We start from the raw sequence: 27,666 nt of genomic DNA, 5'->3' as shown, positions 1-27,666 counted from the left end.
CTAGAAATTTATCTCCTTCCTATAGACCAGCCTCTTTTCCATCTAGTACCCCCGCCCCCAGCAGTTGAGTTAGAGGACAATAAAAGGAGTAACAATTGTCTTTCTCCATCCATCTTTGGCCAACAATTGATCATGTATTTAATTTGACTTTTAGTCTTCAAAAAGGGCAATGGCTTACAAAACTCTCTTTAACAGCCTAGTTGCTGTTTTAATTAGAAAAAATAAAAAGCACAGTTATCAATTTTTTCCTAAGTAATACTTTTGTTGATTTCCTTTTCAAGATTTTTCTATAAAGGGAAATGCATAAGGGAAAACAAATAAGTCATTTGGTGTCATTTACCTATTGCTATGCACTTGTGCTGTATAACTCTATGAGGAATAAAATAAAATTAAAAGACATTATCCCTTACTCTAAAGAAGCTTAAAATCTAGTTGGGCAGGTATATAGATGGTATATAATTGTTAAATTTCCAGCTTACTATATAAAAATGTGATACTTGAATACGGACAACAGAAAGGAAAGTTATTGCAGCCCTTTGAAGGAAAATAGTGATCCAGAATGAGAAAACCGATTATGTAGATAAAATTGTTGTGATGAAGAACTTCAAGATAAGTCTCTGTAATAAAAGCTCAGGTCATAAAGAATATATTGTTGATAATTTAATTTTTCAGCAGTTTGATAGTATGGAAATAATAGTTCCTATACATCATTCTTATTCTATGCTACACTTAGTAACAAGGAAGAATTGGTTGTTCAAAGGGAAATTATGGAAACCTTGGAAGAAAGTGATCATGACATCATCTTGCTGTTTATGGTGGCAAAGAAATGTAGTGATGAACATTGACTGGTGTGTGCCCTGAACTTAATAAAATAAAACTTAAGGAAATGGGTAGGATCTCATGATCTGAGATTCCAAAAGAGAGCATTCTACATACAAATTTATTCCAGCGAAAAAGCAAGTGTTTAAAGAAACTGACATAGCTGCATAGAAAACTTCTCTGCTAAGTTCAGAGATAGGTATAAAAGGTACAAAAAAATGAAAACATAGAGAGATACAACCCAGGATGAAGACAAATAAGTGATGGATTTATAAAAAATAGTATAAGGGAGGCCAAAATCTAATGAAAGTCAAAACTTATGAAAAATGCAAGAGATAACAAAAAAAATTGAAAATCAATTTGGGGAAACAAGAAGGAGGAAGAAATATGGTGAATGGGAAGATATAAATTAACTGAAAGAGAAAATATTTCTTATTTTATTCTACTATCTCCACTATGTAAATTGTTCTAAATAATAAATAATATTTTTAAATAATTAACTAAAATATATTCAAAACAAAAATAAGAGAGAAAGATGGCTTCTGAGGATGGATAAAAGGGGGAGTAGAAAGCCTCTTAACTGATTTAAATTAATTCAGGTTGCATAGTTCAAGCAAATTATATCCCAGTAAGGTAAAAAAAAAAAAGGTCAAATAAGATTAATAAACTGTTATGGGTTATTTTTTAGGAATTACAAAGAACTTTTCCTAAAAGGGAAGCTGGATTATGCAAACTATGGACTAGTGATCTTTATAATTATCCCTAGAAAAATTCTTGAATAGATTTTAGAGAACTTTGCAAAAAACAGACAGATGAAAAAGACAAACAAAAACACAAAATCTAAGGAAGAATGGATTCTCTAAATTAGAGTAGCTTACATATATATGTATGTAAATATATATGTATAGTGTTTTAAGGTTTGCAAAATATTTTATATAGGTTATCTCATTAGCTATTTCATCTCTTTTCACTAAATATCTTATGCCAAGCTAAGGGTTTTCAGGACTGACAATAGATCAAAGGATAAATATGGACATGCCAATGTAGTATATCTGAATTTTACCAAAACATTTGGCAGTCCCACACGTTTTACTTGTGGACAAGATAGGGAGGTAGAGGCTAAATGAAATACAGTTAGATGAATTCCCAACTATTTGAATTATTGTAACAGAAGAATATTAATGATTGATGAAATGGGGGGGGTGGGTTATCCAAATGTCCTCAAATGTCCTGTTCAGTTTTAAATCTGTGAGTCAGCCTGGAGGAAGGTTTCTAATGGAAGGCCACAAGAATCTGTCAGCTTGATATTAGTATTTTATTCAGTAACTTAAATGAAGACATAGTTGTGTAATGTCAGAGTTGCTATAGCATTGGAAATGGAACAGATACTTCCTATAGCCAGCTAAGCAAACATTTTATGGTAGTCATTTGTTTTTAAGGAATATATATATATATATATATATATATATATATATAATCAATCAAGGATTATCTATGTAGGATTTGATGAATTGCATATGTGTGTATTTATATTTAAATATTCTTTATTATAATACATTTAAATATATATTTATATTTATTTACTTATACTATTTAAATTAACCCTACTAAAAGATTCTAAATCATGATATTTTGTTATTTGGAAACTTTACTTGTTTATTCTAATAATAAAATAAGTTTGTTACTCATAGTTTCATCCTCAACTGCACTGATTGCTATTGGCTTCAGTAGCACTTTGATTTTTTTGATCTTGTAAATTTTATCTAGATATAGGTATAGATATACACATTCACCCATATAACTTTGCAAGTGATACATAAAAACTAGCTATTATTATTATTATTATAAAGCTATTCTTAGAGGGAAACAAATTAACCAAAATATTTCATGACTAATTTGATTGTTATCTGGTAAAAAGATATCCTATACCATTAATTACTATAAATCAATTATTCCTGATAAATAACAGACCAATTGTTCATGAAACCTGTCATACTTGAAATATCCCCCTCCTCTTTTTTGAGCAAAACAATAGAATGTAATGCAATAATCAGCAGCCTGGGTTCTTGCTGAATTATATAATTAGGTTCATAATTGAACAGAATGGAATTGACACTTGAAAACTTAAGTAAATAAACAATAAAAGATGGAAGAAGCAAGAATTTAGGTTATACATTTAACTTTTTCTTCCTTTATGCTGAATTCTGAAAGGCATTGGATTAGAACCATTCAAATTTTCTGTTTGTTAGACCCTGTTAGAAAAGAGGACATGCATAATTAATACTGTTTATAAAACTAAAAAACACAGCATATGTAACAACAAGAACACATCATTTTGAGCAACTCTTTACAGAACAGACATTCCATATTGTGTTCATCTTCCTCCACAATCATTGCCATGACAATCTGGTATGCTTAGCAGTTGTTGCTGAGTAAGGGAGACTGTATCATATAGGAGTTTTCCATGTCAGCCAAAAAAACATCATTTTCTTTGGGTTATAAAAAATAAGACATGCCGTTTACAGCATTGTAACATTTCTTTCACAAATTCATTTCTGTGTTGGTCTTTTTAATCATAAAATGTTTGGAATATTTTGTTGGTACCCTTCTCCTTCCTCCTCAAAGTATTATGTCTTCTTTGCTTTCATGTTTACCACCACTCCCATCCCCCAAAATGTAAGACACTTGAGGACAGGGACAATTTTGATTGTTGTTAGGTTTTGGGTTTTATTTCTTCCCCTTAGTATCTTATACTTAGGAGCTTAATAAATATTTCTTGAAGATTGGGTTGAATTTATTGGCTTGAAATCCCTTTCGATTGGATTGAATTTATTTTCACTATTGGACATGCCTAGGGTCAGCTAGGTGGTTCAGTGGATGGACTCCAGAAGACATGAATTCAAATCCAACCAAATTAATTGTGTGACTCTGGACAAGTCCCTTACTCTGCCTTTTTCCTTAGCTGTGAAATGGAGATAATAATAGCTGCCACTACCCAGGGCTGTTGTGAGCATCAACTGAAATAATAACTGTACAGTGCTTAACACCAGGTTTGGCACAAAGTACTGCTATATAAAGTTAGGTATTATTATCATAATGTTCACAATTAAATATGTATGTATGATGCTAAATCTCTTTTTCCTTATCCTTCCATTATTTAAATACTTCCAGTCATCAACCATGGACCATTGTCATCATCCATTCATTCACCTTATCTACTTCTACTTCAATCCAACTAGAGTCTTGTTCCTCTTTTCTTACCCATGACTATTAACACTCTTGGAAAAGTTGTCTAAACCCAATTCTACAAAGTTATTTACCCAGTTGTTTTAATTGAGCTTTCTCCCTTACTACTCTACTGAAATTTTTCTTTCAAAGATCGAAAGTCACATCCTCATCACCAAATCCAACAGCCTTTTAAAAATCCTTCTTGACCATTGTATTTTTTTTTTTTTGCGCTATTGACCACTCCTAACCCTTCCTGGTTCTCAGGCAACCCTTAATATTGCCCCTCCTCTTTCACTAACACCTAATTCTCTTTCCAACCCTGCAGTGAGGTTGCTCTCAAGGGCACAGGTATGTACTGGACATGGAACCCAATCTCTTGATAAAAAAAAAAGGCTTAAGGTGCTTCACCTCTGCTCAGGTTATATAAGATAGCCAGCACACACTCTCTGCTGATCTGTGCTCAGGGGCATGGTCTTCACCATCTCCTTTTCTCTCTTTACAATCTAACAGCCTCATTTCCTTCAAAACTTTCAACTACCATTTATTTTCATATTTTCTGAACATTAGAGTTGCATCTCTACCTGCCTTTAGAACATGTCTATTTAAATGTCTTGCTAGCTAGCTATTCACTATTTCCCAAACCAGACGTATTCTTTTTCATGCCTGCTCTTTCTACTATAGTATTTGTAAGTAGCACAACCATTAACAATCTCCGTTGGTTAAAAATTTGGTAGTTTTTTTTATTCTTCCCATTTATCTTCAAATAAATTATCATAACTTCTTTCCTTCTACCCACAACTCCCTTTCATTTTCCTAGTACAGCCCCTGCTTGAAATTTATAATAGTCTACTAACAGGTACTTACTTCTCTTTCCACTCACTCCCTTTTATTCCATCCTTCATACCATTTTCAAAATAATTGTCTAGTGCATCTATCAGTTCATGTCATTTCCTTCCTCAAAAATCTTCACTGACTCCCATTGCCTATTGAGTAAATTGAATACTTCTCTGCTTAGTATTTCAGACCCTCCACAATCTGGCATCACCCTACTTTTCCAGCCTTATATTATATTACTTCCCACACAATGCACTCTAAATTCCACCCCATGTGAACAACCCTTTGTCTCAAATATATCATTTGTTTTCTTGCACTGTTTCCCTTGCCGAAAATGTCTTTTCTACCATCCACTTAAAGCTCCTGTTCCTCTGTGGAGCCTTCCTTGATCCTTCCTGTTGTCAGTGATATTGATTCTTGAATCCCTCTGATGCACTTAGCCTATATTATTGTGCATTTTAGTTCATGACTTGTGCCTCTTAGATATTTTAAGTTCTGGCACAGACACTACAATTATAAACTTCTTATTTTCTCTAGCATCCAGAGCAGTACCCTCTAAACAAAAAGCATTTTAAAATTATAATTACAGCAAAAAACTTTTTTGCAAAGTACTTTATATCCATTTTCTCATCAATCCTATGAGTCTGGCACTACAAATGTTATTATCCCCATTTTATAGGAAAGAAAACAAAGGCTGAAGAGATAAAATAATTAAATTTCCTTCCGTTTCTAAAATTGCAATCCTATGAACTTGCCTATGGTAATGAAACTTTTAAATGCATAATGATATTAGAGTCCAAGTCTTGCCTCACTCCAAGTCCTAGCATTATTTCCATAGCCACTTAGAAACAAAAGTACATTTGGCAAAACACCTGTAGCCTCATAAGAAAGAATAATATATTATTATAAGTAATAAATGTAGTCAATGTAGCCCTCTAGAAGTCTCTTAACTTTGTCCTCAAGCAACTCCAGAAGTCTCAGTTGCAGAATCTCCCCCCCCCCATCTGCTTTGGTAGAGTTCCTCAAGAACATGCCAATGAACTCATAGGTTCAGTAAAAGATCAATTTAAAATGAAATTAATGCAGTAATTATTTGATTCATATGAATGAATCCCATGTACTTTCCGTGTCTTTTAAGTCATTTTTCATGTTTAATACAAGTATTTATGAGCAGTATCAAGAAAACCACCCAAGTGAATATTATCTAAAAGAGTGATAGTATTTCTGCCACTGCATTCTATATTATGGTTTGAGATTAAAACAAACCTGGTTCTTCTTAGGGAGCAATGGATATGATTCTGCTTTAAGGAATTACTGGTTAAAATAATATGATTCCATAAGACCTCATAATCCCAGAAGATTATAAATGTAATTTTAGATGTTAATTAGTAGATGCATTTGTTTTAATTCATGACACCAAAAATATTGACTAAATTATAAATTAACACATTTAGGGTTGCAGATGTCATTTTTCTTAAGATTTCCTGAATGACACAATTTTCATATCTCAGAGTGGTTTGATCAACTTGCAGATTTGTTCTTCATCATTAGCATGAGAAGAAGAAATGCCATTGGCAATAGATCCACTATTTTATTATACAATAAGGAGAGTAGAAAATTCCAAATAAATTAAAAAACAAATATTTTAAAGACATCTGGTCCACATCTGTCTGAAATAAGATAATTTAAAACAGTGTAATTAAACACAAGAAATACTGTAATATTCACACCTTGTAATGTAGAAAATAACTCATTCCATTTTAATTTGATTTACTGAATTAGAGAAACTTTTACTCGTTTGTGTATCCTTTAACCTCTCATTCTGTCATTACATGAAGACAGACAAGTAGCTAACATTTTTAAAAAACATTTCCAGTGTTTTTGAGATTGCTAAAGGAAGGAATTATTTTTATTCAAGTAATTTAATATAAGGTTTTGCAGAGTTTATAAGTATATGCAGGCTTAAAAGATCTGAGTTTTTTTAAAGTATTTAAGAACTTCCAGTTAACAACTAAAAACCAAGGCCATGAGGGGATAAGAAGTGGAAGAATCTTTCAATTTATTTTTGCACTCATCCAGTGCACTAAGGAATCAGATGCCTTCTATAACTAAAATACCTATTTACAAAATTACACTTCTGTACTTTTTGTTCTTTCTTTCCAAAAATGTACTTGATTGTATTGCCTCCACAAAAGAGAATTAAGAATCAGGGAGATAAAAAAAACATATTTTGTCTGTTTTTATGACTAGTAGAGAAAGGATGATGATGGTTATACTGGTGATGATGATGATGATGATGATGATGATGATACCTAGAATGGTCTTTTTTTAAAAATCACTGCCTAAGCCAAAGAGATATTCTGGCTGGGAAATGGAAGTTATATTTAGCTTTCTGTAATCTGACCATTAGAATTTGAAGAGATAGGAAGCCTTTGAAAAGGAAAAAGCCTTAAAACTTCAATATCATTAGTTTTTTGTTTTTTGTTTTTTTTTTAGTTTTTGCAAGACAATGGGGGTTAAGTAGCTTGCCCAAGGCCACACAGCTAGGTAATTATTAAGTGTCTGAGGTCGGATTTGAACTCAGGTACTCCTGACTCTACTGAGCAACCCAGCTGCCCCTCAATATCATTAGATTTTAATCATGATTGATATATCTGTAGAAGTTTTAAAAAAAGCAAAAAAAAAAACCAAAACCAAATCTGACTGATGGTATAAGGTAAGATTAGTATACAAATGGATAAACTCATGTTCTGATGTCAGAGGCTCCTATTACCAAAAATAGACTGCTAGAAGAATTAATGACATGGAAGTAAGATACTTTTTTCTCCTAATATATGCATATATTTATATACCAAGATAACACAAGGTACATTCTATGTTTTTCTTTCTAGGGAACATGATAAAGATCCAGAAAGTTTTTTTAGGTCACTTCTGCGACTTCGGGAGGCAGGCTTAAGTTTCCATGTATCTGTTCTTGGAGAAACCTTTACAGATGTCCCAGGTATCTCTCTTGAATCCTCTTATTTCTATTTCTGTACATGTCATAGGCTTTTCAACTTGAATATTAATTTTTATTGATCTCTTTTGTCAGGATAATCAAGATGAGCAAAAGATCATACAGTAAAATTAAAACCTGATTCAATTAAAAGAACACTTAAGTAAGCATTCCTTTATTTAACTTGGGACCATGAGGTTATCTATTTTATCAGATATATTTTGTATGATACATCCTTGTTGTAAATAAAATATATAGCTCTAGGCATCTTAGCAGTCATGGGAATTGGGAATTTGTAATTCGATATAGAACCTTTCACCTCTAGGTTGCTGGTTTGAATTCTGCCCCTATCCATAATGACTGAAATGAATTACCATCTGTTTAGTGGCGTGTGTGAAAAGATTTTGCCATTTCCCTTGTAATTTGGAGTAGACAACAGTCCTTCTCACAGCTGGCACTAGTCACTGCCCTTTTTTTGCTGATCTTAAAAATGCTCTCAATAGGAGCTAATGGTAGTATTAGAGAAGTTATTTAGACCATTAAAGTAACTGGACACTTTCAGTGCCACCATCTTCAGTTTGCATCCATATTGGCAATGGGTTTGGTCTTTCTTAAGCACTAGTATGTATATATGTTCTAATTTTTATATTTTTATTCAATATTTACTCAGTTCAGGAAGCATTCAAGCAGTTGGTGTATATAGAACATTGTGGTAGTTCTTGAGGGAGAAATAAGACAATTTCAGCTTTCTATCCTCACAATACAGAGATAAGACCAAAATAATACACCATCAAAGCTTCAGAGAAGTACCAACAAAGCATTATGTGAAATCTGGGGGGGGGGGGTTGCTGACTAGAGAAATTAGCAAAATCTGATCTGACATTAGAATTAAACTAGTTAATCAGTATGCAAAGATGAGGAGTAAGGAAATTCCAGGCAAAAGGAATAACTCAAGTGAAGGAAGAAAATTATCAAAATCTCTGAAGAGCTAAAACTGAGAGTAATACTTAGAACAATGAAAGGATATTTAGTAACAGGGCAAGTCACTATCTCTCTGCCTATTTCTCCACTTAGAAAAGAGAGATAATGGAATAGTTAAAGGAAATGACATGTGTAAAGACAGATAGATGGGTGCATATATAGATATGTTTGCATATACATATATATACATGTACACATACATACATTTAACATGTATCTGATGACCATAATGACAGTGAAAATGAGTGTAAGTAGACTATAGCATATCATCAAAGATGACTTGTATAAAAGAAGTAGACATCGAAGGTGCCATCAGAGAGATAAATAGTCAGAAAAGGATTTGAACTAGTCATGTAGTGAGGGAAAACAGATGGCCAAGTCCATGACAAAGTCAGTGACCATATGTTGTTGAAAGACTTAAGTCTTTTAAAGAAAACATCTAGCATGTTTGGTAGATCTTTGAAAGATTTATGGGAATACATGGGAAAGAATCATATAGAATGAGAAGGTGAAGGATTGATTGTGATTAGCATTGTTGATAGGAGATTTACATCAATGATATGTATCCATTAAGTATCAAAGCATCGGCATATTTAAAACCCAATTACATTCTTATTATTTTGAGATCAGTCAAACTGCAGTCATTTTTACTCTACATATAATTTGACAAGTCATATTATGACAACAATGCTTTCTCTTTCCTAAAACTGTTACAAGTCTAAATGTGTACAGATGACAATGGTATTTTTGCAAGGGGATTTTTTAAAAAACACTCAAAAAGCAAGAAAAATGTTGTTAAGTGCCTAAATTAAAAAGGTCAGATAACTTCAGGCCCTGGGTTTTAATTATGTGTTTACTGATGCCCTAATTAAATGAGAATTTTCTAGATTTGCTATAATATAAGAGTATATATCCCAAGCTAGAAGATAATTCAGGGGCCATATAGACTAATCTCTTTTTATAATTTTGGAAACTGAGGCACAAAAGTCACATGGGTAATAATATGGCAATATAAACAAAGTTAATTTGCAAAAAGGGGATACTAGCACTTACAATTCTTACTCATGAGGGATGAACTTTGTAAATCTTAAATTGTCATAAATGTGTTATTATCACTGTTATTATTAATACTGTTATTTTGCCATCTCCTTCTCCTTTTTGAAGAGTCACAGTCCTTTATTTTCCAGGGATGGATACAGAGGTCTTAAGAAAAGGAAACTTACCTCTGAATTACATTGCTGCCCCAACCATTATTCCTTCACTCCCAATCAGTGATATGCTAGGTTTGTTTCATACTTTTAAATACCATATGATTTCTTAAATTTTCTGTAGAGTTTGTGATTTCTAAGCTCTCACAAAATGAAAAATAGTATAATATGACTTCTTTAGAAGCTTTTTTTCTAAAAGGCTTTTATCATTCTTTAAGTTTCTGATGGTAGGTTTTTAGAGTCATAAGTACAGACTCCAGCCTTGTATTATATGAATGGGTCCCAAAGAAGTAAGTGATTTACCCAAAGTCATAGTCCAAAATTTCATAGAAATAAAATTTCTTCTTTATTCCCCAAATAATAGGGTTTCCCATCCCACACCCTTCCCCCCCCAAAGTAAATATATTTAATCTTCTTTATCCAGGCCAAAAAGCATAGTTTCAATTACAAACCTATACAAGTGCAGATAAATAAAAATGAGAAATTTCATAAAATATGAGAACTGTAAGACAAATATGAGATCTGGCTTTTTAAGTACATTTCCTGATCCTTTTTTTTTAAATTAGATGTTCCCAATTCAGTTATATTAACCCAGCCATTTTTCATTTCTCATCTTAAACTTTCAGTTCCTTAGAATATAGGACCCTCACCTCACACCCTCATATGCCCTCTACATCAATAGAAAATATTCCCCTTTGCCAAATTTTTTCTCAAACTATAAAATTGTCATCATCATCATCAATTAGATATGGTACTTTAAAGTTTTCAGTGTGTTTTTAAAATATCTTATTTTAACTTTACAACAACTTTGGGATTATTGTCCCCAATTTACAGATAAGAAATCTGAGGAAGACAAAGGTTAAGTGATTTCAGAATGGGTTAATGAGAATAGGCAGCCAATAAGCAACTGCCATCCTGGATGCCATTTTTTGGGTAGTTTCTTCATGGAAAATAGTCAAGTATCATGAAATAGAGCAGTGATACCTTAGAAAATTTACAAAGGACACATCCAATCTTTTCTTCCTCGTTACCTTTTTCTTTGTGAAAATAAAATTTAATATTCTTCTGCCAACATAAGTCTAGTGAGAATTCTTCCACTTTACGCAAGCCAGTCCTTTTTTAAAGGTGTCTCTTTTGGTGGTATTACTTAATGTACATATATGTATAGGTAGTTGCAAAAATTTATTCTTTATGGTACTTTACCTTTTCCTGTACAGAAATTTTAAAAAGTCATTCTGGGGCAGCTAGGTGGCACAGTGGATAGAGCACCAACCGTAGAGTCAGTAGGACCTGAGTTCAAATCCCACCTCAGACATTTAATAATTATCTAGCTATGTTACCTTGGGCAAGTCACTTAACCTCATTGCCTTAATAAAAAAAATTTTAAGTTAGTCTACCAATTGAAATATCAAATCACACTTCCTTTTTTGAAATAGAAATTTGGCAGCATCCTTAAAGAAAATATTTTAGTTTTCATTGGTTCACATGACAAAGTCACATTAAAGTCAATTTAGTTTGCAGATGGTCAAAAGGATTTTTGTATTCCAGCAGGAGTTCAAATCTTCTGCATTTTTTCTCCAACAACTACTGGATTTTTTTTTCTGATTTTCTCAGCAGCATCAGCTTTGTAAATGTAAAAGCAATTGTGTATATCTGAATGATACACACCACAGTAAACATTTCCATGCCGGCATTCAAACCCAGTTACTCCCACTTTCTTCCTGCACATGAAACAGCAATTCTTTTTTTTGTTTGTTTTGGTTTGTTGAGTGACTTGTTTTGCTCTTCAGAGGGCTGTGCAGTATCCTATACTGAAGCTTGCAGATTGTCTGTTTCAGGTACTGCTTTGTCCACAGATGTACTTTCCACTTGGGTAGATGCTACAGAGTCTGATAAAAGTGACTGATTTGATACAGGGCTTGGCTGCACAGATGGGGAAGATGTGGAGTCTAATGTTGATTGAGCTTCTGGGACAGGAACTGAAATGCTTCCCCCCCCCCCCAAAAAAAAATAGCAAAAGTTCAAGATCTTGAAATTAGTGGAATATGTATCCCCAAGAATTTCCTACAAATGTTCATTTTAGACAAAATAGCCTTTTCCCTGAGCAACCAAAATATTAGATTTAGAGTTCTTTCCATATTTCAGATATTATAGCAAAAAGAATACAGCTCTCAGGGCAATCAATGTTGTCATGAAAAGTTGTTGAGAAAAACAAAAACTTGAACTAATATTTCTATAGAAAAAAGCATTCTGGTTTATCTTTAATTTTAATTTAAGAACATCCTTTAAGAATAGTATTTAGGCATCTCCTGATATCTCTTTACTATCACATAAATAATCATTGCTGTCATAATTATGTTTTCTCTTTTTCTAATTTCCGAAGCAAGTATTTTATAACTCTTCAACTTTTCCCCAAACTTTATCCCCCAGATCTTTGAGGCAGTCTCTATAATAGAATTCATCATCAATCTAGCTAGCCACATGTTTAAAGAGCTTCCATTACAGGAAGATATCTCATAACTTGAATATTTTGTTATAAACTCTTAACAATGAGAAAAAGAACAGACATTGACACAGACTTTTATTTCCTAAGGAAGTTATAAATCAGTCATCACAAAGAGGACACTAAAAGAACTTCAAAATTGCATCAGTCAGTTAATGCTCACCTACCCTGCCAAACAGGGAGCTATGACAGTCATAGAACATAAACTCATTTGAAAATATTATGGAAGAGAATGACAGAAGAAGAAAACCTCATAAGAAAGAAGGTTTGTATGCAAAAACAAGTATACAGAAAATTTAACGACCCTGTTAAGTGAATTTGTCTTAGTATTTAGGGAATAAATTGGATGAAGACCACAGACAGATGAAGTGTGGAAAAGACCTGTCAGAATCTCTAAAAATCCTTTATTCCCCCCATCAAATCTCAGGGAACCACCACATGCAATCCCTGTTGTGCTTGCACAGTGAATTAGAAATGGCATTAAAGGAAACAAGATGAGAAGAACCACTAAAATAGACCAGATATACTCAGAGGAAGTTCATGCTAGAGGCAACACAATTTTGAGGGTCTTGAGGGATCAATTCTCAAGATACCTAAAAGAGGGAAGGACACCAAAGGCTTGGGAAAAGGGAAAAAAAAAAACTTGGACTTTATTATTACTGGGGAAAAAAAAAGTAATTGAAAGACTAGCAAAAACTACTGACCTATATACCTACTTTCTCATCTTAATAAAAAATTTGTGAAAATAATCCACATACTGTTTAAGGGGTATAAAAGGGAATTGCCAGGTTTTCACAAATAATAATCTGTAGCAGATCACATCTTTACAGGCTTATTTGCCTAAAAGTGACAAAGAAGCTAAGATCCTACTAGAATTTTTTATAAAGGATTTAAGTTAGTAAACTAAAATGCTGTCTTAAAGTTTAGCCTCCAATATTATCTATTGACATATAGCATTACTATAAAAATATTGATGTTTAAAAAATACCTGTTTGGGATAGAAATTTGGTGCACAGCTTCTCATAAAACAGCTCTACATATTCAGCCCAATTTTAGTATCTTTTTTATGAGTTTTCCATTTGACTAGCTATCTTAATCTGGACATGGGCATTCTTCACTCACTTGATTTTTCCTTTATGTTTAGTTAGACTTTACTCTTCAACAGTGTTCCAGGATTTGATTTATAGCTTGGTGACATCTTCAGATAGGAAGAATTGGAGGATCTCAAACTGATATTTTTTAGAGAACCTTGTATCATTTTGATTTATGTATAAGACACCTCTTTGGAGAAGAGCCTTGAAAGTAATAATTTATTCCATTAAATTAAATTTTTTTTTAGATAATCAATAAGCAGTAATCATTGAGCTCTTACTTAAATTTCTTTGTCTTGTAAAATGAGTTGTGCTGGTGGAATATAAGAATACTATTTACAAAAACCTGACTGCTCTTTTCTTACTACCCTTTTCAAGGATTTTGTTGATGTCTATGTAGGCTCTTCACATAAAAATGAGAAATCATGTATTTATTCATCAGTTACCAATATTTTCTTGGTCATCTTTTTTGTAACAATAAGATATAAGATTTTCTTCTTAGACTTTGACAATCTCCTTTTAAGTTATCCTTATAATTTATCCATAAGTACCTTCAAAATTGTGTTCTTTATTCCAAATTTCATCTGCTTCTACTTGGTCCAATCCAGCTTCTGTCTTTATATTCTTTAATTGTTTCTACTACCTTATGTAGTACACAAGAAACTTTGATATCACAGTCTAAATGTAGTGACTCCACTATCACTTAGAAGTATTATTCTTGTAAAAAACTTGACAGATCATTTACATTTTCATTTGTTTGTTGTCTTCTATATAAATCTTGGATTGTCTCTTGTAGTACTGCCTTGGTTTGGATTTCATAAGGATAATTCACATTGAACATATCTATTAACCTTCAGTCTTTTTTTCAGATAAACAACTATCTAGCCACAGTTCTCCCAACCTGCACACATAACAATGATTTGTAAACCCATGGTTTTTTTTTTTTAAATTTCTACTAATTTTGATATTTTGTGGTACAACTCAATATTTTTTCAGGGTATTTTTTTTTATCTTGATGTCACCTACTGTTATTCCTCTTAGCTTTAGGTTGTCCAGTATTTTAATAAGCATGTCATCATTATTTTTATTCATGTAATTGACTGACAGAGAAAAGCATGAGTATCTGAGATGTTCTCCTCACTATAGGCCTTCTTCCAAGTTGACATGAAATTATGAATATTTTGGGGATCTGATCCTTCAACCATTTCTGAATCCATCTTCCTGTTTAGTCCACATCTCTCCATTATTTCACAATAATAGTGTGAAAAATTGTCAGTGCTCTGCTAAAGCCTAGGTATCTAGATCTACCAAAATAGTTATCCAGGCAAAAAGAAAAAGAAAATGTATAAAGCCTGGAATAATCTGATTTTAATGAAACCCCCTCTTCTTCCTTTTACAGCTGTTCATTCACCTTGTCTGTAATGCTACATTTTAGAATTTTGCTAGGGGTAGAAATCAGATTCACTGTCCTGTAGTTTTCAGAATTCATTCTTCTCTTTAAAAAAATATTTAATGACCTTTTTCTAAACCTCTTCTACTCTCTACACTCTTTCAAAAATCATGAACAGAAATCACTATCTGACAGCTTTCAAAATTAATTTTATTTCTTTAGCAAAACATCTATTCTCTCCCCCTCCCACTAATATCCCCCCCCCCATTGAAAAAAGTTGGGAAAACAAGAAAAATAACTCCCTTGTAACAAATATGTATAGTCAAAAAAATCAAATATCTTATATTGACCACTTCCAAAATATACCCCTCCCCCTGTTCTGTATATTTAACCCCTAATTCTCTGTCAGAAGACAAATAATATACTTTATTATCAATCCTATAAGAAATGATCATTGCATTGGTCAGAGTTATGTCTTTCACAGTTAACAATGTTGTTAATGCATTGTTCTGGTTATGCTCATTTTGCTCTATTAAGTTAGTTCCTATAAATCTTTCCAGGTTCCTCTCAAATCATCCCTTTTATTATTTCTTTTAGCAAAGTAATGTTCCATTAAATTCATATACAATAATTTGGTCAGCCATTCCCAAATTGATGGGCATTCTCTTAGTTTCCAGTTCTTTGCCACTACAAAAAGAGTTACAGTAAAAAAAAGTTCATATGGATCTTTTTCTTCATTCTGTGATGTTTTTAGAATATAGACCCAATAGCAATATCTCTGAATCAGAGTATGCACAGTTTAGTCATTTATGGGGCATAGTTCCAAAATGCTTTCTTCAATAGCTAGACCAGTTCACAGCTCCACCAACAGTGCATTAAATGTGCCTGCTTTTCCTCAGCCCTTCCGACATTTGTCATTTTCTTTTGTTGTCAATTTTGACAATCTGATAATACCTGCCACTTTTTTCCTCCAGAATCTTTGGATGTACTTCATCTGGGCATGATGATGTGAAATCTTTAAGGCAGATTGAGGCTCTCGTACTATTTCCATTATTATTTTTGGTATCAACTTTCTAATATCCATTTTTATTGAATTTTCCAATCCATAGCTCTTTCTCCTTGGCATTAAAAAAAAGATTTGAAATAAGGATTGGACACTTCTATCTCTTTCATTCATTATCACATCCTCTTTTTGTTTTTTAATTTGAAACAGAGTGACTTGTTATGGATCCTTTATTGAAAAAGAGGCTTTGTAAATTTTTCCATCTAATTTATTTTAGTAGTTCAATCAGTCAACAATAAGCATTTATGAATTACCTGGTATAAACCTGGTGTACTGTTCAAGGAGCTGGTCATACAAAATCTTCAGAATCTTGCTTAGATATTTGATAAGATCACATCACTCCTAGTTCCACTTTTCTCACTAACTCTTCCTGGTCTCCTTTGCTAGTTGTGCTAGTAGCACTTCCTCTGCTGTGCCCCTCAGTCTGGACATCCCACCCACAACACTCTTCATTCTCCATACTATTCTTTCTCCCTTGATGACCTTATCCATACATATGATGTTAGCTATTACTTCTGTGCAGATGATGCTTTAGTCTCTTGCCCCAGCCTTTCCCCAGAATGTTAATTAAATAATTCCAGCTACTTGCTTAACATCTGTACTTGGATGCAGTACCATTATATCAAACTCAGGTTGGGGAAAGGTACTTAATCTTGCTCCAGAAACCTGACCCTAATCATAATTTACTTTGGTTTCTGGTTCCACAATTGTCTTTCATTCAGACTCTAAACTTTATAGTTAACTTTGATTCTTTCTTCTATCTTGACTTGCACATCCAATCAATTATTAAATCCAGATGATTTTATGTGACTATATTTTGAATCTACCTCATTTCAGACCTATGTTTTTTCTTGGAGAAAAAATGATTCTTCATACTCAAAGTCTCTACATCTACATTTCCCAGTCCCATTCTCTGCTGCCACTGTTTTACCTCCCTCTCTTAATAATTTTAACTTGAATTAGATTTATATTGTTTCTTATCCATTTTAGAAAGCTCGGTGGTACAGTAGAAAGAGCCCTTGGAGATAGGAAGCCTTGAGTTTGAATCCTACTTCAGACATTTAGTTGTATTACCTTGAACAAGTCATTTATCTTTTGTCTGCCTCAGTTATTAAATGGCAATAATAATTATACTTCCTTGTGATGGAAAATATCATCTGCCTCTAGAAAAGGAAAAATTTGTTTTGTTTTTTTCCCTTTCATGGTTTTGTCTTTTTATTCTGATTCTTCTTTCACAGAATGATTACTATGGAAATATGTTTGACATAGTTATACATGTATAGCCTATATTAGATTGTTCTCTGTTGCAGAAAAGGGGGAAGGAAGGGAGGGAGAAAAATGTGAAACAAAAAACTGACAAAAAAATACTGTTGAAAACTATCTTTACATGTAGTTGGAAAAATAAATAAATATGATTGTTGTGAGAACAAAATCAGATAATATTTATAAAGTTCTTTGTAAAATAATAATATGTCATCAGGCACTATCCTAAGTGCTTTTGAACTGGTATCTCATTTGATCCTCACAACTACCTGGGAAATAGCTGCTATTATTATCCCACCTTTATGAATGAGGAAACTAAGACAGTAGATTATCCAAGCTCACAATTAGTAAATGTCTGTGGCCGGATTTGAACTCCTCTCTTCCTGACTTCAGATCCAATGCTCTATCTCTTGTGCCCTCTTGCTATGTGGGGATAGCTATTATTCCTTTTATTAATATTATTACATTAGACATAAGGCTTCTTGAAGGCTGGCTATTTTTTTGTATCTCTTTCTCTGCTCTGGATCTAGCATTGGGAATTTGAATTTGAAGGGAAAGGTAAAGTTGATCCTCCATTTCCCCTTTTAATCTTGATCCTAAGGGTAGGGACAGAGTCTACTTGTTTTTCTTGCTGTATATTTATTAAGTTCCTAATGTGTACTAGTTCCCTAGCCCTAGTCATCATTAGAATCTAAAAGTTGTAATAGATTCTCAGCCTATAATGGACTACTTACCAATTCTTTCCATGACATCCTCAGAAAGTAGATTTCCAGTTTCTCTTGGAGGACCTTCATTGTTCCGTTCACTGGCTTCATCTCATTTTTCATACTGTGACTAAGATATATTAATCATTCAGTCAACAAGTATTTAGTAAGTAATTATGTGTTAGGTATTTGGAAAACAGAGGAAAAATGAATAAGATAATCCCTTCCCTCAAAGAGCTTATATTCCTAGGAGGGAAACCATTTATACATATAGAAGTAAATACAAACATGCACAAAGTAAATAGGAGTTGATTGTGAATTGAAGATATTAGCAGGATCAGGAAAGGCCTTCTGAAGACAGAGATTCTCCGAACAGTAGTGGGAAAAGAGTTCATTCTAGATAGGGGGGACAGCTTCTGTAGAGCAATGGAAACAAACCTGGAATGTATTATATCGCATACATATGCTATAACTTGTTCAGTCATTCTCTGGTTCATAGGTACTCTTTCACTTTCCGCTTCTTTGCCACTACAAGAAGAGATGCCATTAAAATTTTTGCATAAATGAATCCTTTTCATCTTTCTTTTATCTCTCTGGGATATAGACCTGGTAGTAGAATTAGCATTACTGAGTCAAGGGATATGCACAGAATAAAAACATTTCAGTGAAGAGTACCATTCCACTAAATTTTTAGCTACTTATGGGGTCAAATTTGCCTCCTTTCATTAGTGTCTCTGGCTCACTATTTATTATGCATAATATGAATAAGAATAGATAATAAATAGCTAGCCAGAATGAAAAGAAATATTGACCTCACATAGAGCACAATATATATGTGTGTGTGTGTGTGTATGTGTGTATAAATATATATATGTATCTACACAAACTATACACATACACATATTTATATAGGCATATACACAGAAATGTATATGTGTAGGCATATATGTGTATGTATGTATTGATATGTAAAAATGTTTATTCGCATACTTCTATGGAAAGAGATTAGTTGAATCTATGTGTGGGAAGTTTTTTCATTTCCTCATCCTTTTCAGGGAGGTTTTTCAAGAGTCCCTGGATAGATAGGTATAGATATAGAGTGTGTGTATATTTTTTTTTACCAAGCTTTGTTATGTATACTTCATCATATGCCAAAAGTCTATCACTATTGTATTTTAAGAAATCTAATACTATTCTTTGACAGTGTTGGAACTAGATGTCTTCTTACTAAATCTGTCTTTCTCAACCTAATCTGCTAACTTCATCAGTGGTATTGAAGTCTCATCTTTGTCCCTAAAGTTTCCTTTTCTTTTTTTTTTTTTTTTGGTATGAGATTTCATATTGCCTAGTGGTGTTTCCTTCTGGTAATATCATTTTTCTTTAGATGCATCTGCCAAAATGAGTTGTGGTTATCAAGTCCCAGAAATTTCATTGTCACATTCAGCCTCATGACCTGGGAAGAAACTTGATTTTGCTGTTGTTAACATCAAACAGACAAATAACTTAACTCAGTATTCCTCATCACCAACCACCATTGTGCTTCTTTTCTTCTTTTGACCATTATTGGATGATTTCTTACCTGTTGAAACCATTCTCGGGGCAGCTAGGTGGTGCAGTGAATAAAGCACTGGCCCTGGAGTCAGGAGTACCTGACTTCAAATCCGGCCTCAGACACTTAATAATTACCAAGCTGTGTGGCCTTGGGCAAGCCACTTAACCCCATTGCTTTGCAAAAAAAAAAAATCCTAAAAAGTGAAACCATTCTCTGGAACAAAGAAGTTGTTTCTTCTCCATTCTGTAAGAAGGGTCTTGTATGGTCTTTATTTTTCCCATCTTACTCTTTCTTATTCTTCTACCTTTAAAGCATCTGACACAAGTAACATTTCTTGCATTTTTGCATCTATGAGATCTCCCTCTGATCTTCTACCATTTCTTTTGATCCATTGCCAACTCTGTTTTTTCACCCTGTATTTCTTTTATTTTTTTGGTTTTTGTGGTGAGATGGGGTAAGTGACTTGCCCAAGGCCACACAGCTAGGTAATTATTAAGGATCTGAGGCCGGATTTGAACTCAGGTACTCCTGACTCCAGGGCTGGTACTCCATCCACTGTACCATCTAGCTGCCCCTCCCATATATTTCTAATAGAGATCTGTTATCTTCACCAAGCACTTCTCCAGTACTAGATAAATTAGAAAGCTTTTTTCAATAGTTTATCAGGAAAGGTGGGCACTAGGTGGTAAAGTGGATAGAGTACTGGCCTTGGAGTTGGGAGGACAGGAGTTAGAATCCAGCCTTAGACATTTACTAGCTGTGTGACCTTGGGCGAGTCCCTTAATCCTGATTGCCTTACATCCATATTCATCTCCAATTGAACTGATTCATATCTGGTCACTGGACCCAGATGACTGGAGGAGAATGTGAGGTTACTAAGTAAGCACAACACCCCTTCACTCAAATCCAATTCATGTGCTTGTCATGGCATCACTTCCCTAATGTCGTGTTCTTCTTCGAGAATGAAGGATATTATTGTCAGGAAGGGTGGATGGAAGAAGTGAGAAGCAGTTTAGATTTCACATCAAGATGACTTTTAATACTTCTATTTTAGGGCTATTCATGCTGTTCTTAAAGGAACTTCACGAGTCATATTGGATAATTTTCAGCTTCATGTCCATGTTCTCAATTACGAAAAGAAAAAAAATGCAACTGTTAATTAGAGACCTAAATTAAAATAACATAGACATAAAGTAGACTTTCCCTAAGTAGATGAAAATGACATGACACCCCCCCAAACCAATGCGAGTTTAGGAAAATGAAAACAAAACAAGGGAACTGGATATAGACAGGGAAGGGTAACCTGGACTCAAGGACCCTTTCTAGCACAGGTTGATTAGATGATTCTGCACAGTACAATTCTCTAAAATGATAAGCTTAGTACTCATAGAAGATGCTAATATGTATTGGTAAAGGAAGTCTTCTCCCAGGATGTCCTTTACTCCAGAGCTGTCAAGCATGCACTCTGTAGGCCCCATGTGGCCACAACATTTAAATACTGCTGGAACCAGATTAAATAATTGGGAAATTTATATATCAAAATAAAAAATACAATAAGACTTAGATAATATTAATGTATGGGGTTTAAGGCAATATTATCCTTATGTACTATTTATTGGCTCCCATTTCTTTCTGAGTTTGACATCACTGCCCTATGCCTATTAAGTCAGAGGTCATGTTCAAAAAAGAACTCAACTCCTAAACTCACTCTGATCTTCCCCTCTAGGAAACCCAATTTGGTTTGTAGCCACCAATTCCACTTTGAACAGTTAGTGTTCTCCTTGTAAAACAGTAGGTACTCAGGGGGCATCTAGGTGGCGCAGTGGAGAGAGCACAGGCCCTGGAGTCAGGAGTACATGAGTTCAAATCCAGCCTCAGACACTTACTTAATAGTTACCTAGCTGTGTGGCCTTGGGCAAGCCATTTAACCCCATTGCCTTGCAAAAAAGAAAAAAGAAAAGAAGAAAAAGAAAAACAGTAGGTACTCCATGAATGATACTGTACTTGATCATGTGGCAAAAGACTTCCTAGAATTATAGAAAAAAGACTGTAAATATTTATTGAAGTCTCTACATTAAAGAATAAGGCTCATCCCTTTAGGAGTTTTCACTCTAATCATTTCTCCTAACAAAAAAAAAAAAACCCTCTAATGCTGGTATATTGGTGTTGTATTTGTGGAAAAAGACTGAAGAGGGGGAAAAAGAACTTGATATTCTTCTTCCATTCTCTCTTGAAGAGAGATTAAGACAAATGTGTCCCTCCAGCCCTTGTACTCTCACCTCTTAAAACAAAGACCACATTGCATTCTTCACATGCACTTGTGCTATATGGTACTGGCAAAAATGCTATATTTAGGTCTTAGCAGAATTCTTCTTGTCCCTCTACACTTTTTTTAAGTATTTTATTTTTAATTTTAGGAATAAAACAATCATTTTCACAACATAGTAAAATAGAAAAAGATGATTGCATATGAAACTGCAAATCTACCACACACAACATACTATTCCTTTCAAATGTACAACAAAATTATCATGTAAATTTATTTTCCCCCCTCCCCCCCCTGCCTTATCCTAGAGCTGATCACCATTGGACCTAAATAGCTGTGTGTATATAGATGTGTGTGTGTGTGTGTGTGTGTGTGTGTGTGTGTGTGTGTGTATAATTTGATCATTTTATTCTTAAAACTAATCGCAGACATCTGGATGTAGATAGATGTCCTTTATAGTTAATGTTTGCTTTCTAAAGCAAATTCTAGACTCCAATTTTGTTATTTTTGTTGACTATTATAACTACTATGGAAAACTGTCTATTTGCAAGCATGAGACTCAAATCATAAATATAATGATATCTAGGTATCATTGGAAGATACTTCAGTTGATATTCAGTCAAAAGCCTTCATTTTATAGATGAGGAAACTAAGATCCAGAGAGAATAAGCAGCTCACCTGAAGTCACACAATCAATCAACAAGCATGTAACAGGTATGGAGCAAATTAATACAAAGAAGGAACCAATCCCTACTTCACGAGTTTTACATTCTACAGAGAGATATCAAATACACATATAAGTATATACAAAATAACTATAAAAAGAATAGATGTGAGATAGTTTGGGAGGAGGAGGGGCGCTAACAGCTGGGAAGATCCGCTTCATTTAGAAGAGAGGATTTCTCTGAGGAGGAGTTGAGGAGGGAGCATAGGGCATGACCAGTGCAAATGCATAGAGATGAGAGATAGAGTAGCATATGTGAAAGAAAGATAGTCACTTTGACTGGATTGTGTATGAGAAAGAGCCATATATGGTGAGAATGGGAAGGTGAGTTGTAAAGGGTTTTGAAAAACCAATCAGAAATATGCTTTTTATCTTAAAGGCAGTACATATCGGTCTGGGCGGGGGGGGGGGAGTTGGGGGGGCGGGAGGGGGAGATTTAAACCCAAGTCTTCTGACCACAAAGGTAGTATTCACCCATTTCTCTCATTAACTTACTCTCTTAGCCTTGGTTCCCTTATCTATAAAAGGGTGATGCTAATCTAATACCTGTTAACCTTCACATATCTTTCAGGGTTGTCCTTAGAGCAGAAATAAAATAATGTATATAAAGCTGGTGAAGGTTGTCCCTCCTCTGGAAGAGGAACAGAATAACATCACTATGTCAGGGTCGAGGTGCAGTGTGTACAACTGTATTCAATAAGACCAATATAAGCTCGGAAAACTGACCACAGTTCAGTACATATAGTCTATGTGAACATTTGGAATGGAAATATCTCTAAATTTGCACATCTTATGTTTCTTTTGAGCTACTACAATTCTAAATATGTGTAAAATACTCTGCCTATATAAAGGTCAGTTATGATTGTTTATAGACCTGTTTACCTTGTTCCTCAATATTTCTACAGAAATCCTGAAGTGCTTCTATTTCCATGTGAGTCTGTAGCTCTTCAGAGGCCTGCTCTGCTTGTACTAACCCTGTTAACTTGCTATTCAGAAGCGGTTTTGTTATTTTGCAATCATCCACCCTACATACATATGATACTCAATAGTGCTGCTCCATAATAAACATGGTTTCTAGGCAAGACTGGCTTCTCTAGTGCTCTCACATTTTGGAAGGGCAAAAAAAAAATATGATTCAACTCTCTATTGAAAGAAACTTTTTCAACAATTTATATATTATTAAATGTAATTTGAAGACAGTCATCATGGTGCTTAGATTTTTAGAGTCCATAACATTTAGGTTCAAATCCCGCCAATGAATAAGTCATTTAATTCTCTGGACCTCAGTTTTCTCATTAGCAAAATGAGGAGACTGAACTAGGTAACTCTAGAATCCCTTCTAGTCTAAAGTCTGATTCTTTGTGGGGATAATTTTGATGGGAGAGTTTAGTTTAAATAATAAATCTGGGGGTGGCTAGGTGGCACAGTAGATAGAGCATTGACCCTGGAGTCAGGAGTACCTGAGTTCAAATCTGGCCTCAGACACTTAATTATCTAGCTGTGTGGCATTGGGCAAGCCATTTAACCCCACTGCCTTGCAAAAACTAAAAACAAAAAAAAAAAACACTAAAAAAATAATAAAGCTGTAAAACTTTCAGCAGAAAGAATATGAAGAATTTGAATCTACTTGAATTTTGTTTCAATTTTATCTTTTTTTTCCTAATAAGCAAGTATTTATTTTCCTCTTTCTTCTACTCTTTCCTAACCACCCTCCTTACAGGTGAAAAACTTATTTCCTGAAATTATTTTTAAAAGGAAAAAAAAGAAAACATAACAAATGAGCCATATTTTTAAACATGACCAATATGGAAATTTCTTTAACTTGACTGTGCTTTTTTATTATGAGAATTCCACTTATAATAACCAATCTCAGTTTTCTTTGAAGATAATCCCCTTTTACCATTTGTTCTTCAATTATTTGTAGGCTTTATGATTCAGCTGTTCTGTGATATCTGCAACTAGTTTTAAGAATCAGGGGCGACTAGGTGGTGTAGTGAATAGGGCACCAGCCCTGGAGTCAGGAGTACCTGAGTTCGAATCAGACCTCAGACACTTAATAACTACCTAGCTGTGTGGTTTTGTCCAAGCCACTTAACTCCATTTCCCTTGCAAAAACCTTTAAAAAATGAATTGATCAAATTATATCTAAATTTGGGTATGATATAATCTGAGGGGCCATAGTGCCTAAAATTCTATCATTTGAGATTGATTTCTTTGAATCATTAAGTTTTATCAGTCTTCAAAGTTTCTCTTTTTGAATACAAGTATCCCTTTGAGAAATATCAGCTATTCTCTCTGTTAGGTTGAAATTTAGCTAAGAATAAACCCCTTTGGGAATAGGTTACAAGGTCATAGCCTAGGGAAAGACATTTAGCAAGAGTAGGTGATGGAGATGCTGAAAGAAGTAGTGAAAAGGGTTCACAGAAGACCAAAGTCTGCTTTTAATTTTATCTAATGCCTGCTCTGCAAGTTCCTCTAGAAAAGTTTTACATTAAAAAAATTTAAATTTAAAAAGAAAGTTTATGTTTTTGAAAAAAATTCTCAGTTACAGTAAGAAAATTTGTCATTAGTGAAATTGACATATCTATTTGTATGCACGTTCTATGAATTTTTGTGTATTCTATTTAGGTAAGTATAAAAATGATGACAAATTGAATCAGAACACTGAGTTTAGAATCCTGGCTCAACCTTCATATTACCATGGATGAGTTCTTTAACTTCAGGATTCATTTTCCTCACTAAAAAAAAAAAAAAAAAAAAAAAAAAAAAAAAGACTTAGTATAGATCATCATTGCTTATTTGGTGTTCTGATAAAAGCCATGCAATTTCCATATCTTTGTACAGTCTGGCTTCTGTAACTAAAAATCATTTGCCACCTTTTCCCAGCCTTTCAGAATGCCTAGCTCCCTTTAAGCATAAGCCTTTTATCCGCCCTTAAACTCCAATTGGTCATATTCTCTCTACCCCCCCTAAATATCAAATTGGTATTTACTTTGTATGAAATCATATCTCTAGTCCAAAAAAAAGTTTTTACTTATTTCTGTGTATATATTGTATTTTTATTTGTTTGTTTTTGCCCCCAGTAAAATATAAACTCCTTGAGAACAGGAACTTTTACCTTTTTTTGTAGACCCAGAGACTACCACAATTCCTGCCATATAGTGGACACTTAACTAAATCCTTAGATCAGTACCTTTATATGTGTGGTTTCTCTATTAGCATTTTCATATAAGATAAAATAAGTAAGCTCAATTATTAAGAAGGCAAAGATCAGGTTGAATTAGCAAACTAGACATAATTTAGTATGTATATTTTTCTTTTTCAATTTTACAACATTCAATCCAACCTTCAAGGCAAAATGAATAGATACATTTTACAACAGTGAAAGCTTGAAAGAAAAAAAATCTCATATTGAGATATTTTATTAACTCAAAGAAAAAATAGTGCTCTTGAAAGGGTGTTTTGAAAGCAGATGTTCTAAATAAGAATCAGAATTATTATAAATATATATCAAGGACGATTATAGGGAATAAGAAAGTAATAGAATTTTGAGAAGAGACTCGAGTGTCCATCTAGTCCATATTGAACACAAAAGGAATTCCCACAATAATGTACATGATTAGTGATGAATAAATTAATGAATGAATTTAATAATGACAAAAGGAAGACCAATAATGGCAACAGACCGGTCTACCTGATCTAAGAAGATATCTTTAAAAAAAAAGAAAATAAATAATACCTTGTGAGTGCAAAGATTGAAAGGTCTAGTCTTGGGACTATACTTCAATCACTGACGCCAAGGTGGAAATTTAGTTTAATTTTAGTTTGTTTTTGAATAGTTGGCCAAAAAGTAAAAATATCTTCCTTTCAGTCAATGAAGGAAAATCTAAAGTTTGATAAATTGTCAAAGTTGATAAATAATAGAATGTAGAATTCTGTAGCCAGAAATGACTTTTAAGATCTCATTCTGTAACCTCCTCAGTTTACAAATGAAGAAACTTGCCCAAGAGGATATAGGATCTAGACTCATTAAACCAGTTTGAATGTGATTACTTCCTTAATTACTCAATGTGGTATGGTATCTAATTTTTAGATTATAATTTTTTATTTTCTAAGTTATAGGTTTTAAAGAGTATTGTTTTGCTTTTTAATGTTGTGAATGAAAATTGAATCAGAGAAGCAAAAGTTATAGTTAATTTTATTCCCAATTTTTTAAGGTTAGGAGATGTTGTAATTTTAATGGGTAGAAGTTATTAATAATTCAAAGAAAATTTCTCATTTTACCATATACTCATATTAAAAATCCTGAATCAGATAGCATTATTTCAGTTTATTTAGTGAAAATGCATGATATGGTACTAAAATAAAAAGTTTAGGTTTTTAATGTCCAAAATTGTACCCCCACAATTTAACAAATGGTTTCAATTTTTAATTTGTTTTTAATGGTGCTGCACACTTGCTAAAGATGTCAAATTGATAGTCTTAGAAAGGAAAAATTAACCAATTTAAGACTCATTTCCTTGATGTTCTCTTCTCTGATAATCACACCTAATTGCATATAACAGGAAGTAATGTTTTATGATCTATATATTGAGATTCTGATATTGTCATTTTGGGAAACTCCCCTAGCAACCATAGATTATAGATGTAGATCTAGAAGAAATTTCATAGACCAACTAGCCCAAGCCTCTCATATTCAAATGAACTGAGATTTGGGGAAATTAAGTGACACCCTAGGGCATAGAGTTATATTAAGTGTCAAAGGTGGAATTTGTTTTGTTTTTTCCTGATTTTAAGACCCACACTCCTAACTGCTATGCTACCTTGCTTGCCTGGCAATTCCCGAGGTATATGAATGTTCATTTATACCAAGTCACACAACTAGATTCCCAGGTTGGATTTGAACCCTGGTCTTCTTAATTTCAAGCAAGCATGCTCTCCAGTGTGCCTGTACATACTGCCTTCTTGAGAGTAAATACTCCTGAAAAATCAAAACTACAAGTCTGAATAAAGTGCCTTTCATTATAGAAATTCAGTAATTGCCG

The 27,666-nt window shown here is 33.5% G+C and overlaps 1 protein-coding gene across 17 annotated transcripts in view; it reads left to right on the top strand.

Annotated features, from left to right (window-relative positions):
• The window catches only part of GTDC1 (glycosyltransferase like domain containing 1), a 671,515-nt gene that overhangs the window by 434,683 nt on the left and 209,166 nt on the right, over window positions 1-27,666 (top strand). For all 17 annotated transcript variants that reach the window (XM_074215094.1, XM_074215107.1, XM_074215100.1 and 14 more), the window contains one exon: window positions 7,773-7,882. In XM_074215094.1, coding sequence (XP_074071195.1) covers window positions 7,773-7,882 — 110 coding nt within the window. The remainder of the gene's footprint in view (window positions 1-7,772; window positions 7,883-27,666) is intronic.

Source organism: Macrotis lagotis, chromosome 1 (assembly GCF_037893015.1).
Source record: "Macrotis lagotis isolate mMagLag1 chromosome 1, bilby.v1.9.chrom.fasta, whole genome shotgun sequence".
Classification (NCBI taxonomy): domain Eukaryota; kingdom Metazoa; phylum Chordata; class Mammalia; order Peramelemorphia; family Peramelidae; genus Macrotis; species Macrotis lagotis.
The sequence above is the reverse complement of the archived record's forward strand: the minus strand, read 5'-3'. Positions and strand labels throughout refer to the sequence as shown.